The sequence below is a fragment of the Telmatherina bonti genome, assembly GCF_933228915.1.
Source record: "Telmatherina bonti genome assembly, chromosome: 1".
In the NCBI taxonomy this organism is placed as follows: Eukaryota; Metazoa; Chordata; class Actinopteri; order Atheriniformes; family Telmatherinidae; genus Telmatherina; species Telmatherina bonti.
The window spans coordinates 23,940,843-23,955,964 of NC_136619.1; the positions used below are offsets into that span (position 1 = coordinate 23,940,843).

Genomic DNA, 15,122 nt, shown 5'->3' on the forward strand with positions numbered 1-15,122 from the left:
CTAAGTATTTTACAGAGAAACTCATGAGCAGAGTATATTGAGGGATATATAGCTTACATCACAACAGGGTGTGTTGTTAGTATATAGAGCAGGGGTGTGACACTCCGGTCCTCGAGAGCCGCAATTCTGCAAGTGTTAGAAGTAACCTTTCTGCAAATTAGCTGAATCAAATTATCGGATAATTCGAAGACTTGTGCAGAGTTTGATGTCAAGCTCTGCACAAGACAAGATTAAGTTTGATGTACGTCAGGTGTGTGTCATTGGTTCTGACTCCTGACCCAGACTCCTTACCAGTTGATGGCAGTAAAGCACTTCTTCGTCGTTTTTCAGCCACCAATAAAGAATGACAACAAATAAAAAACAAAAAAGAAGCAGGAAGTGAGTGAGTGCGGAAGCGCAGGTTAAATCTATGCACAGTTTGGCTGTGTTTACAGGAAAACAAATTCAATATAGTTTAGTTAATGGTGCAACAGTTTAATACAACACGACGGAGTTATTTTAGGGATTTATAATAATTTTCTTATTTTTAAAATAGGTGTAGTGTTTTTAAAACGTGGAAAGCTCTGATTTCCTCTGAATGAAACTGATTTCACCTAACAGGTGAATTATGTTGTCAAAAAATGGAGAACATCAGATCCCGACTGAAATTTGGGAATAAAGTGGACGATGTGAAACTGAGGAAACGTAAATCTCTGTTGTACTCGAAGGAGGAGGAGAACCCTCTCAACAATGGTGCGAGTGTAACTCAGGTTCATGTTCTTGTAGAAGTGATCATGGTGATGCTGAACTCGTCAAAGACGGTGTGCAGTGAATGAATCCCTGTTTTTACTCATCTGCGGTGATAACTGTGAACTCCACAGGTGTGCTGAGAACCAGACTGGTCGTGTTCTGTGTGGTGTTCAGGCTCATAAACTGCATCTTGGTTCAGACCAGCTTCGTTCCTGATGAATACTGGCAATCATTGGAGGTTTCCCATCGTATAGTCTTCAAATATCCTTTGTAGAGAGACACGTCAGATTATGACTGCCATCAACACCACACAGTGTAATAAAACCTTATAGCAATATGGTAAATGGCATTTACCTTAAATAGTTTACTAACAAACCAATACATGAGAACGGAGATAATTTGTGTTGCCTTTGGACATACGTTTTTCATGGCACCATTTTCTTATTTCACCAGTTTTGGACACCGTTTTGTTGTTTGTTTCCCCTGCTTTCCGATTTTTTTTTTCTTTCCAAAGTGATCAAACTTAAGAGAAAACCTGAACATGAGTGGTGGAAGTTCCCACCAAAGAGTTGTTGAGAAGACCTAATGAAAACAACCTGCAGGGGGATCTCTCTTCTCATCCTCTATTCATCCCAAAATGTATAATACAAATCTTTGTGCTTGATTTTCTAAGTTGAGCAACATTTTATTTGTGTTCCTTCAGTTAGTTTTATCTTCTGATTTGATCTGTCTGCTAAGCCTGAGATCCACAAACAGGGCACACAAATGCAGTAGCCTGACCTTGTCTTCGGTATACCGTTACAACCTTAACAGTGTGACTTATGGCCATCTGACCTGGGAATGGAAGGCAGGAATAAGAGGGTTTTTATATCCTCTTTTCTTTGCATTTCCATACAAGATACTGCACCTCATAAACTATGACTCTGTCTATATACTGGTGAGTTGCTTTATTTACTGCTGAACAAACTTTTTAAAATAAATGAATGATTTTGTTGAATTTATGCATCTCTGTTTAACTGGATCCTGCTGCTTCTGCAGATTTGGCTTCCACGTGTTATTCAAGCACTCCTGGCTGCATCTGCAGATGTTACGTTCTTCTTCCTCATCCAAACATTGGAAAATCATGATGTCGCGAGATGGACGGTAAATAAAGTTATTGTGGTGTTTCTTTTAAAAAGAAGCAACCATAAGACAGCTTTGCATCAAAATCATGTGTTATATTTGAGTTCAGGGGGGATTTCAAGCTGAAAAAAGCACTCTTGGGTCATATTATCCCTCCGATAGTGATTGGTCATCTTTTACCATTGATTGCACTGCACAGTAATACAAGACAAATCATTACTGAGGACAACCAGCATTATACATGTTTGAAAAAGGGAAGAACAGCAACACATTTGTGAAATCATGAATATCTGCAATGTTTTCATACCCCAAATTCACCAGTCATTGTTCTGTTTCCTCTGGTTTTGACTTTCAGTTCTTTTGTCACCTTTGTTCCTGGTTCTCGTGGTTTTGCTGCACCCGGACTCTAACTAACAGCACGGAGACCATGCTCACCTGTTTGGCTCTTTTTTACTTTCCTCTGCCGGGGTCCAAAACATATAGCAGGTATCTGCTTGTTAATATCCCTACCTACCAATTTTTTTTCCTCCACTAACTTCTACAACATGTTATTTACCCACTTGTGTTTTTTCACCCTCAGTAAAAAGTACTTGGCCCTGGTGGCCTTAGCTGTGATTGTTCGACCAACAGCTTTGATTGTCTGGTTTCCTCTGCTGTTGTACCACTTTTGTCAGGAAGAACATAAACTGAGGCTCATCACTCACAGCTGCATTCCTATAGGGTTTGTACTTCCAGCCTCATATCCTCTGAACCAGTGTTCACTTCATATCCTCATTATGTTATTTTCTCATCACCAGGATTTTGGCAGTTGTCGTTTCAGTGCTGACTGACAGCCTGTTCTATGAAAAGGTAAAATTAGAGTGACTTTAACCAAATTCAGCATCTCCCGTGCTTAAAGTCAGACGTGACAGCTGATCTGTGTGTTTTAGTTGACTCTAGTGCAGTTCAACTTCCTCAAGTTCAATATCTTCCACGGTGTGGCTGATTTTTATGGATCTCACCCCTGGCACTGGTACCTCACTCAAGGTTTTGCCGTTGTGCTGGGCCCTCATCTTCCATTCTTTTTTTACGGATGCATCGTTGCCTTCAGAAGATACAAAATCCTTCTGGCAGTAGTCGTGTGGACCATCGGAGTGTACAGGTGAAATCTTATATCATCCCCCAGATGGGGGTCAAAGGTGAAAAGTGAAGGAAGCATTATGGTTATATTCAAGTGTGATCTGTAAAAACAGTCCTAATATTATTAACTTGTATAAAATGTTTAGAAATGCAGTAGTAATAAGTTCTTAAATAGTTTTTTTTCTTCTCTTCAGCTTGCTTCCTCACAAGGAGTTCAGGTTCATCTATCCTGTGCTGCCTTTCTGCATGATTGTCTGTGGTTAGTTTTAATTTCACTTCCACAAATTCAGCATGCTGCTGGCCGACAGATGTGTTCATGTTATGTTTCTACATAGGAATATCGTTGGCTCACCTCAAAGCATGGCGTCGAGCTGCCGCTGTCACCCTGCTGGTGTCCAACCTGGTGCCGGGTCTGTACTTTGGTCTCATTCACCAGCGAGGTACTCTGGATGTCATGAACCACCTGCAGATGCTGTGTGACAACAGCAGCTATTCCGGTCACCTGCAACCAGATGTCCTCTTCCTCATGCCCTGCCACTCAACACCCTTCTACAGGTATACTGCAGGATCCCACGGCTGCAGATGATGAGCCACCTGATGTCTTCTAAATGGAGGTTTAAAGAGCTCTGGAGTCTGATTTTATTTGTTTATATGTGCCATGTTTAACTGCCAGTTATATAAAAAAAAAAGCCAATAGAGAAACCTGCGTGATTCATGTCTACATGAAGTAAAAAAATTTTTTTTATAGTGACAGCAAAATGTTTGTATGATAGAAGAAATATAATTACAGAAAGCTATCAGGATACCAGTTTTACACTTTTTTTAATGACTGTCCTTTTTTGCTTCATGCATCAACTTAGGCAAAAATGCGTCATGCAGCGATTTAAAAAGGAAATATCCACATATTTTCCTTTTTTTCCCCACACAGTAGATCAACACCTGAGTACCAAAGTTAAGGAACATAAATATATTTGAAAGCATCTTAAGCATTTTTTTTTTTTATTACACTGTCTCGGTTTTTAAAAAACAAAACACAAAAAAACCCCATCTGGTTTTGAAATGAGTGACTTGATGAACCCTGCAGCTGATGGCCACCTGTCTCCTTTCAGCCATGTCCACTGTCCACTAAAGATGCGATTTTTGGAGTGTTCTCCAGATCTGGGAGAGGAAAGTTACTTTGATGAAGCGGAGATATTCTACGACAAACCTCTTCTCTGGCTAAGGACTTCATTTCCATACAAATCCTCTTTGCCCACACATCTGGTTTTATTTGATGTTTTGGAAAAGGTAAAACACAACCGAAGTCTTTGCATGTGTCTGTGAAAATATATAAACTAAAACCTGTTTTTGTTCTTGTTGCAGGAAATTTCTGCATTTCTGCGGGCGAATAACTTTCTGAAGACAACAGAGATATTTCATACTCACTTTCCTGAAGGAAGAGTTGGAGGAAGCATCTTTATTTATGAAAGGCACTGACAAACACTGAAACAATGACTTCGACATGTAATTTTAATTTGCTACTAAAATAAAAAAATTTAAAACTCAAAAGTTGTCATTTTAAAATATTCCCTGTCAAAAGAAGAACCCATTTCATTAAGTTAAATTAGCTGTGATCCCATTTCTCCAGTCTTTTTGTTGTAACACACGTAAAAGGGAATTAAAACCACATGGTCCTTTTTAGAACAAGCTCGAGGTGGAATGTTAGGAAACAGATTTCAACCAATTCACAAACCGGTCTGCAGCAGCAAATTAAAACAATGCACACAGCTGCTATCAATGTGGCTTCTTTGCACCATCTGTTTTGTGGACATGGCACGCTGAGTCAACATTAACGCTTTCTGTGTATTTTTGAACAAAATAAGGTGGCAAACAAGAAATAATATGGTAGGAAACCAAAAGTTAAACCGTCATCTTACAAATGTGCAGCTTGTGCAAGATATGCCACATCTTCCATTGCAACTTAATGATTATTTCACCAAACAGCTCAAGAACACTCAGTAGCATTAAAAAGATTGTGCAAACTTACAAAACATGAGACTTTGCAGCTAAATGCAAAAAAAGAGAAAAATTTTCAGCTGTCCAGTTCAACCAGTTTATCAATATTTTGGGTCAAACGGCATTGGGCCCAGTTCTATTTTGACATCGGCCATGTGTCTGTCGGTGTTCCTTCCTGATCTGCTCCACTTGCAATCACCGTGTGCTCGAGTTCTGGCTCTCTGCTGCTTCCGCTGTTGATGTTTTGCTCTTATCTCTTCCTTTAAGTCTGTGTCAGGTCTTTCAAAAGGCCCACTGTGGGATGCAAACACAAAACAAGCCGATGACATTGATCTAAGTTTAACTTGTACAAACTGCAGTTTGAGTACAAATCAGAACCACTTGGACATACTGAATACTTTCCATCATAAACATATATCATCATGAGTAGTTTGTTTTAGCTGTCAGAAGTTTTCTCAGTTGAATTCCTTTAAAAAACAAACAACAAAAGGTGTCATAATAAAGCTGAACAGTGATCAGAGTGCTGTCTGTCTATACTGTCCAGTGAACTAATATTGATTCTGTAATTTTCTGCCTGTCTGGTTTTGTTGAGGCAACAGTGCTGCTTTTGACTTGGATGATGTTTGAATTCTTCATATTTTTGAAAGACTGTCAGCTCCTCCATTTTAAAATAGCTGCTCTGCAGGGTTTCTCAATGTTTGCAACTGGTCAAACGCTAAAAACACCAACCATTTTATGCAGGTACACACAAATCAAGATTGGAAAACCCTGGATTAAAATGCAGAGTTGATAACCAGCTTCATGTCACTGCTTATCAGGATTGCGAACGTTTGGATAAGTTAACCCTGGTAACAAAAATGTCAAGGGTATGTTGGATTTTTGTCAAATTAAGTATTGCTCTGTAACAGACCGATGAGGCGGTGCTTTATAAATCTGCAACAGGCTTACCGTGGTCCGTAACGTCTTACATACGCATCCCCAAAGAAGTGCCTGTAGATGTAGTCATCAAGATCTCCAAACACGTCATCAGAAAGGCCGTGATACTCGCGCAAGTCTGTGAGATAGTCCTCAACTCCACTTACGAAGTCTGTGAACAGCATCTGGTCATGGATAAACACTCCATTGTGGAAGAAGTTGTTGATAAACATCTCCAACTCTTTCCAGTGGTGGAACTGATCGACCTCCTGATGCAGGTAGCTCTGTAGCAGCTGGTAAAATTCATCTGCTCTGATTGGCTCCATGGCTTTGTTGAAGAGATTCATGGACTCCTGGTAGGCACAGTCAAACACCCCGATGCATCCCTTCATGCTGGCTTTGTGGCTGTTGTGTCCTTGATTTTCATGAACCTTCCCTCCTGATTTTCGAGTGTTATGGGTGCTCTGGAAGAAGTCAGATTTCTGTTTTTGATGAGGCCTGTGGTGTCTGTGCTGCCATGACTCTTCTGGGATCTTTTTCTCATGTCTTTTATTGTAAAAACCTCTGGCTTTGCTGATGAAGGTAGAGGCTGAATCCTTGAAGTGTCGGAAAGTTGATTTGACAGAATCTGAGAATTTCCTTAGGTTTTCCTTCACAGCCTCCTTGGCTTTCTTGATCTGCTCTTTGTGGTGGTGGACAAACTCCTTGGTGGAGTTCTTCACTGCATCAAATGTCTCTTTCACTTTCCCCGCCACACCCTCTTTTGTTTTTTTCACTTTCGACTCTCGGTCACCTTTGGCTCTTTCTTCTTTGGTTTCCACATACAGCCTCTCCCACAGGTCAGAGCGCTGCTGCTCAAAGCTCAGCTTCCTCTCCAGCTCCATCAGACGCAACTGTAGCTCTTTGGCCTCTGAGCCACTTTGCTTTCCAGCTTCAGGGATGTGACTTCTCAGACGAACTAGTTCTCTTCTCAGCTCTTCTGTAACTTTTTTCTCTTTGTCAAGCTTCTTCCTCAGCATCTGTGCTTCAGACATCATATCTTCTCTTTGAACATGGAAGTGCCCGATGAGACGTTTCTCTTCTTCCAGCTGCTCTTTCAGCCTCTGGTTTTCTTTCAGCAGCGTGTCAGTCCCAGCTCCCATCGCCTCCAGATCTCTGTGCTTGGAGCGCAGGTTTCTCAGCTCCTCCTTTAAGATGGACAAGGACTTTTCTTCATGTTCTAAGGAGATTTTCAGCAGACGGTTTTCCGCTTTCAAACTCTGCTGCTGAGACATGATGTCAGCCAGCTCCCTGGCTGTCTCTTTCAGCAACATTTCCAGGTCATCTCTATGAGCCTTCACAAGAAATATGAACAAAACAAGGTCAAGACTGTCAACATTATGTTTAGGATGACTCCAATCATACTATTTTTCATTTGAATGGTGAAACAATACTCAATAATCCAAAATACAAATTATTTTGCTTATTTTAAGTTCTTGACTGAAAACATTTGGATTTGTGTTTTAACAGTTTACCTGCATGTACAGCTGTTTCACATTGAGCTCCTTGTTCTCCTTCTTTATCTTCTCAATCAGCTCTGCAAGCAATGAAATAATTTGTTGCTCATCCAGGCTGTCTTGTCCAAAGCCAATACTCTGGGTAGGAAAGAGAAAATGTTTAATTTTCAGAGTCATGCTGATTTTTTCCAACAAAACAAAATGCTGATGAATATGAGTAAAAAATAAAATAAAATAAAGAAAAATGAACACATCATTTTCCATTATTACCTATAGAAAGAAATATCAAACTTTAAAAAAAAAAAAAAAATTATTTTCTAGGTTTTATAAGTTTTAACGTGTTTTCCTCTTCACCCACTATCACAATCACTTGAACAGCTCTCCTTGTTATACGTTTTCCATACATGCAATCACAGCGATGAGCATAAAACACACAAACTCTTTATTATGTGTTTATAGAACAAGTCCGCATACCAGGTTTGTGAAATGCTGTTCTCCCACATGCTGCTGAAGCAGGTCTCTCACGCCATTAAGCTCATTCACTCTGATTTGATCCATAGTTTTTTGCCGATCTTGAATCTGGATTGTTGCTACAAGACAGATTTGTAATACAGATCAATTGTCCACACAGAACAATAGAAGGATCAGTAACGGTACGTCTGCACGTCACATGAGTCTTCAGGGATCTACTGCATCTACATCTAAGCGGAACAAAGCTTCCATGGTATATTTCATTAAATTATGTGTAATATATATACATATATATATATATATATATACATATGTACATATATACATATATATATATATACATATATATATATATATATATATACATATACATATATATATATATATATATATATATATATATATATATATATATATATATATATATATATATGTACATATATATATGGCCTCACAGCAAGAAGGTCACTGGTTCAATCCTTGGCTGGGGAGGGGTTTGGTCAGTGGCCTTTCTGTGTGGAGTTTGCATGTTCTCCCCGTGTATGCGTGGGTACTCCGGCTTCCTCCCACCGTCCAAAGACACGCATGATAGGTTAATTTTCCGAACCGCTTATTCCAATTCAGGGTCGCGGGGAAGCTGGAGCCTATCCCAGCCAGCTTTGGGCGACAGGCAGGGTACACCCTGGATAGCTCGCCAGTCCATCGCAGTATATATATATACATATATATATATATATATATATATATATATATATATTGTGTATATTCAATAATGTCTGGTGATTCTGGATTAAACTTCTTACCACAGAAGTGGCCAAAGCCCATGATGACGGCTACAATAAGGGCGAGCAGGATACATCTGTTTAGGATTCTGCCACCTCCAACTCGTCCTCGGTTGTCAACAGGAGCAGTATGTCTACCCTCAATCCGCTCCTCCAGCAGCTCCTGTTCTTCAGCCACCTCTTCCTTCTCATCACTATTGCTAGAGTGCGATCCCGGCAACACCTCCTCCTCCTCTTCGGTCCCGATGTTAACAGTGTTCTTCCTCACCCTTCGTCTTCGTATGACAGTGCCAGAACTTCGCCCAGCCTCGTCGTCACTGCTACTTAAATTAGTCATTGCTGGCTGCTGCCCTGGGAAAACTACACATCAGAAATTGAAATTTATTGATGTTAAAAGCAAAAAGGCACACATTAAAAATGCTGGTTCAGAAACACATTGAGGATATGTGCTGTTAATCATGCACACAGCAAATGAATTAAATGAACATACTCTGTAAATGATGAAAACTGAAAAGTCAAAATTCTCGATTTTGTGTTATTTGTGAAAAATTAAAGGGACACTGAACCAATAGTTTAACTGGAAATGTTTCTTTCTAATTACATCATTGCATCCATTTCACTGGTGACTTCTTAACTGGGTGCCAATCATGTTTTAAACAGCTTTACTCACCATCTTAAGAGAACTTCCCACTCTTATGAAAAAGTTTACAAGGACTTGGCAATAAATTTTAATTTAGTCAAGTTTACTTTATTACTCTATAACAGAGTTGTAGCCCTCAAGAGGAACGGGGGATTTTTTTTCTTTTGTGTTTTTTCGCAATACTTCACCGTTACAACACAATACTTTACCATCGAAACACGATACATTATTGTTGTCTGGCAATAAGGTATCATCTGAAACACTGATTGGTGAGTCATGCATTCACAACATCCAGGCAATTATGTACACAAAGCCAAGTGAACGCCCTCTAATTATTAAACATAACGACATTTACCAAAGACTTCAACCACCACCTACTTATTTTTTTCTTTAATATTTTGCTTTAAATGAGCCACACCTTCTTGTAATCGTATGGTCTTGAGTAATAGTACCTTAGCATTTTGAAGGTCTTTTGAATTTTATTTTTCCTTTGGACATTGGCTGCTTTTTCATTTTCAGTCTAGCTTTGTACTTTACAACTTCTCAAAGAACTGTTTTAAGCATTAAAAAGGCACCTAATTTAACAATGAACCAGTGCTGTACCTAAACATAGCAGACAACTGAACAATAAACCTGTTTTCAACTTTGTAATTTGTTCCCATTGCTTATGTTGCATGAGTGAAAAGGACAACAAAGTGTGAAAGACACAGACATATTTTTTAAACCAAAAAGTTGATTCCAAAAGGCTTGACTAAAAAAAACATGATATATCTTTGTGTGATGTGCAGTGTGTCATTAATAAAATTAAGAAAAGTGGACAAGTGGAGGCCAAGTAAAGAAATGCAAGGCCTAAAGGACAATTTCAGCAGAAGAGTAGTATCTGAAAGTGATGATCCTTACACAAAACCCTGTAAAGACCTAAAATAGATCTGTAAGATGCAGTTTCCCTTTAGTTATAAAAATACTGTTCACTGAAAGCTTACTGACATTCTGAAGAAAGGGAAATAAGAATAAATGCTAAGATATGCCTAGCTGGACTGAAAATCAGACACACCGAGTCTTTTTGACAGCAAATCCTTCCCAGAGGTCCGACCTCAACATTACCGGAGCAGTGTGGGATAATCTAGTCGAGATAACAAAACTAAATGCAGTAAACGTCCAAAGAGGAGCTTTGAAAGGTCTTTCAAGAAAACTGGAGAATTTTGCTGAATCCGCATCAACTTTTCACTTTAAAGTTTGTTACAACTAAGCAAATTTGCTGCACCAATTATTTTTTGTTGATGCTGGGGGGTTTTGTGGCAATACATTAAGAAAACATGGGTGGCTAGATGGAGATTTGTGCCAACCAATACGGGTTCTGTCTTCACTACAAACTGAAAATATCTGCCTGTGCCAGCTCAACCCAACCGTTGCTGATAAAAATGTGAACTGATGTAGTTTTTCTCAATACAAATAAACAATCATCTTTTTGTTGTGTTGTCAGTGAGCAGCAGGTCATTCTGTGTGCACCTGAGCTACCAAGTTTCATGATCAACTAAACTGACTGATTCTGGCTTCAGTTTAAGAGGAGAAAAGTTAAATGTTATGCAATCCTGGGAAGTGCAACACTTGAACAACACATGATTCTTATAATGTTGTTGCCCCCAAAAGTTGTTTTTAGTTTCACATTTTTGCTTCTAACTATAAACTTTGCGACAAATATATTAATGGCACAAATACAGTGAAGACTGGAAATACATTTAAAACTAGAAACGTGGCCAACTGCTATGCAATAAATGTAATAGCTGAATTACTGCTTATTCTTCTCTTTACAATGCAATAACAATACTGTATAAATACAAGCAATGAGCTGAATCAAGGTGGTTTTATGCAGCTTATACAAGCAAAAATGCACTAAGACATCTTGAATTTGTGATATTGCATTACTGAAAGTTATTTTTGCCAGTTAAAAAACAAAACAAAAGAAAAGGTATGTCAGACATTTGTTGGGATTAGTTGTAAATGTTGCTGAACAAGCTTAACATCAAATTAAATTCACACCATTTTCAATCAAGCCACCTGGAAATGAGAAGCCTCCAGCGAGCAGACTTCTCAGATGGTAGTTTAAGTTCACCAGAATCTGTGGTGGTTTCAAGTGATCCAACAAATAACCTGCTCAGATAAAGTAACAATGTTTTATGCAACATCTCCATGTTGGGTAGAAGGGCGTGGAATCAGAGTCAGCTTTCTGAAGGAGAGATGAAGATTGTCCATCTCAGTGTGTGTGGTTCAGCAGTCTTACCCGTGTCTGGAGCTGTGAAGGTATAACGGCTGCTGCAGGAGGTGCCGAGGTAAAGCTCCTCACTGGCTGTTGCCTCTCTTTCTGCTTGCTCGCATTCCTTCAAGTCTCCCAGAGTCACAATGTCAGAGTGGTCGCTGGACAATAACACCTGCTCTTTCCCTGTGGCATAATCTTCAGCCTGTAAAACATGCGTTCCTGAAGGTGTTAAAGCAGGCAGTAAAAAAGTTGGCGATCTATTAAACATCTTGCACATTTTTTTCAGATCCTCTTACCTCTGGAGCATACAGTGTGTTGTCAAGTGAATCGACAACCCTCCCTTCAACAGAAAAAGCTGGAAATACAATATTGAAAATAATTCCAAAGATTTAGTTACATTTCACATATATGTCCAAAATTATGAATAACTGTCAAATTAATCAACTTGTTGGTAAATTAGAAAACTATGAAGCTTCAAGTGGCACATTTAGCACAAACACAATGCTGAAAAACCACAACGATACCAAACAAATCTTTGCATTTTATACATCAAGCCTGCAAACCAGAAGCATCCTTGCATTGTGGACAGTTATTTAAAAGTCATAGTCTACAAATGAAAGATGCACATGACCACAATAACGTCACACACGTGTTTATGAACCACCATTTTGAAGTCTTTGAATTTATGCTTGATGGTTTCCATCCTCAGTTCTCTAAGGAGACACCATGCACACCAATTAGCGAGATGTTGTAACTCAAGCTGCCCCCAGTCATAAGTTTAAGTCTAACCACAATTTCAAAGGATAGGTTTTATATAAATTAGTTTCCTTTAATAGATGTAATTAACAGGAAACCTGGTCTCTGCACCAAAATGCAAAGCACATTTTTAACAAACATAAATAAAAATAAGGTAAGATTTTTACCCGCAGCGGCAGAGGCTTGTGATTCTAGCAGCTCCAGTTCTTCCATGGTGGAGCGCTCCAACAACTCTGCTCCAGGTTCAACTGCAACCTCTGATCCCAGCATCTCGACATCTGAACCCTATAAAATCACACCAAGTATTGGACAGTTTGACCAAACTGTCTTGTCACTGTTTTGTAATAATTAAATATCCAAATAAGAAATTAAATAAAATCATTAAAAAAATTAATAACTTTAAGATTGAATGAATAAATTAAAAAATAAAAAACAAGAGTAATGGATTTAAAAATTTGCATGTGTAAATAAAATACTTTTTTTTTGTTTAAATGGAGCTTACACAAAAATATCTGTTTATAACCAAGCTATAGTTGTATTATTATTTGCTTTTTCGTGTGTATTAGATGTGATTAAATGATCAATTAATAGTATCAAACAGAAAAAAATCTGTCACCCAAATAAAGAAAGAAAAAATAAAGCCACACCGTATTAATGAAAAAAACTTCTCACTATTAGACAATTCCTCATCTTTTCTTAAAGTTGAGATTTCTCAGTAACTATGAAACGATTCATTCTGAATTTAGTAACTCTTAATTTAAAACACAATACAACAACAGAGTGAAACAGTTGTTACAAAAAAAGTTAAGGAACATTTATCTTATTTAAGCTTCCAAGATGGTCAATTGCAAGCTGTTTGTGGATAATAGCGTTTATAATTATGTCATGTGTAGAGAAAATTTATTTACAGGTGTAAGGGTACAGACTGTGAAATTAAAAATGTTAGGAAATTACTTTAAAGTATGAAACTTTTTTCCCATTATTTTTGGTTGGGGGAGGTTATCGTTTCATTTTATGGTTTTCATTTTTATTTTCATATAGAATGAAATAAAGACTGACAATGACATTTACCTCATTGCTAATAATGGTCCAGCCACAGGAGGACTCTGCATCACTCGATGTTGCTGACATTTCTGTAAGCTGTCAGAAAACAACAGGCTCTACAGGACACAATGAGGGTAAAAACAAAAATGTGATAAAAAAAAAAAAAAAAAAAAGATTTGACAGACCATTTCTTTACTAACCTTTATTTATACAGATAGTCGAGCTAAAACACAGCCTCATTCGCAAGAAAGACCTGTTTGACCTCAAACAATCTGTCGTATAAAATTATTAAAGGCCCCTATTACAAACAAATACGCGTAACAGCGACACCTTATGGTGAAGGATCCGCATAAACCTAAACAAATAACAGATGATGCCACCCATGCGGCCTGACAAAAACACAACCACATACTAACAAAAAAAACCAACAAAAAAACAGGCACCTGGCATGTAAACCCTGCCAATATAGTTTGTAGCTATTGTTAGCTCTGTTTTTTAGCATTAAATAACTGCGTTTAGGAGCTGTTTCACTGCCGGTTTGAATATCTCTGCAAGTTTAATGGTAACGTTACCGCTCAAAACAGTCTTTTACTGGGCTGCCTGCAACGCTCATCACTTTTTAACAGTTGTTTTAACGTTACTACAGTTTTATAAACGAAGAAAAGCAGCTTACTTTTTCAATGCTAAGGACCCAGCGACTACACAGCTGTTAGCACGCAGCTCAACAATTGCTCCGCTCCTTTACCATCACCCCATCAGCCGGAGGAAGCCGGAAGAAGCGTTAGTTTGCTGCAAAGAAGGGGAAATCGTTTTGACCGGTCGAAAGTTGATTTACCAATACAAAGGAGGCATGGATCTTTCCAAACGATGTCGATAATAATAATAATAATAATAATAATAATAAAAGGGTAATCAGTTTGTACGCGTTTGTTTGAAAATACAAAAGTGTCCTATCTATAAAATACAACAGAATCATAAAAATGTTTGCATAACAATTTTAATGCGCGGCAATCTATTGGATTTACCAGTGGTACGTTTTGAACGAAAGCGTGTGCCAAATGACTAAAAATTTAAATAAAAGCCACAAGTCAACATTATTGATTATATTGGAACATTTTGCTAAGTTTATCTGGAGACCCACCCAGATTGTTTCACCTATTTTTAAGGGTCGTTCTCACTGCATAAACTTACGCATCTGATCGGGTCGTCCGGCTGGTGCCCCAGCTATTCGGGTGATTTATGGAGTGAAAACTCCGCTCACCTAATAATCCGCTCGGTCACCCGGGAACTAAATGGTGCGGACCCAGTTACTGCAGTAAAATCCCTAGCTAACGAGGCTCATTTTCTCGGACGACGCTGCAACACTAGTGGTTTACGGGAAATGTAGGTTTCTTTGCCCGATAAAGTGGAGAAAAGAAGGGTACATGGGATCTTTTAGAACTACATGTTCCTTGATCGCAATGTGGCACTAACGTCATAGGTCGAAACAAATCTTGGCCGCTGCGAAAAACGTAAACAAGGAAGCGTGTAAGCGTTTTAAAAAATAAATAATGAATAAAAATTTAAAAAACAATCACTCAAACAACAACAAAACTTAGTTAATGTACAATTCTAATGATTTTGGACATCTTAAGGCATTGCAAATTTCCAAATGTGTGTGTGTGTGTGATATATAAATTACATATTTTAGAAAGATCAAAAAGATTATTTTAACTTCTAGAAACTCACTCATGCAAACTTCTTTTTAAAACGGTCTCTATAAATTACAAATCAAGTAAATGAACAAAGACACATCA

The 15,122-nt window shown here is 38.3% G+C and overlaps 2 protein-coding genes across 3 annotated transcripts; one reads left to right on the plus strand and one right to left on the minus strand.

Moving 5' to 3' along the window:
• The first annotated feature begins 400 nt into the window (after positions 1-400).
• pigb (phosphatidylinositol glycan anchor biosynthesis, class B) lies at positions 401-4,465 on the plus strand. The gene is made up of 12 exons (XM_079242925.1): positions 401-732; positions 861-999; positions 1,543-1,666; positions 1,768-1,872; positions 2,207-2,337; positions 2,432-2,572; positions 2,649-2,700; positions 2,781-2,992; positions 3,165-3,229; positions 3,306-3,525; positions 4,080-4,257; positions 4,333-4,465. The coding sequence occupies exons 1-12, from the start codon at positions 621-623 to the stop codon at positions 4,444-4,446; spliced, it is 1,593 nt and encodes a 530-aa protein (XP_079099051.1). The 5' UTR covers positions 401-620; the 3' UTR covers positions 4,447-4,465.
• Positions 4,466-5,066: 601 nt separating this feature from the next.
• Positions 5,067-14,067, minus strand: ccpg1 (cell cycle progression 1; the record flags this gene model as incomplete). Of its 2 annotated transcripts, XM_079240947.1 has the most annotated exons (11): positions 14,000-14,067; positions 13,354-13,442; positions 12,450-12,567; positions 11,823-11,881; positions 11,551-11,728; positions 11,328-11,420; positions 8,651-8,989; positions 7,851-7,966; positions 7,395-7,514; positions 5,914-7,214; positions 5,067-5,259 (listed from the first exon to the last, which is right to left on the minus strand). In XM_079240947.1, exons 2-11 carry the CDS (start codon positions 13,411-13,413, stop codon positions 5,067-5,069), a joined length of 2,577 nt encoding a protein of 858 aa, XP_079097073.1. In that variant the 5' UTR covers positions 13,414-13,442; positions 14,000-14,067. The 2 variants fall into 2 exon arrangements, with proteins under 2 accessions (XP_079097073.1, XP_079097074.1); XM_079240948.1 differs by lacking the exon at positions 11,328-11,420.
• Positions 14,068-15,122: the final 1,055 nt, after the last annotated feature.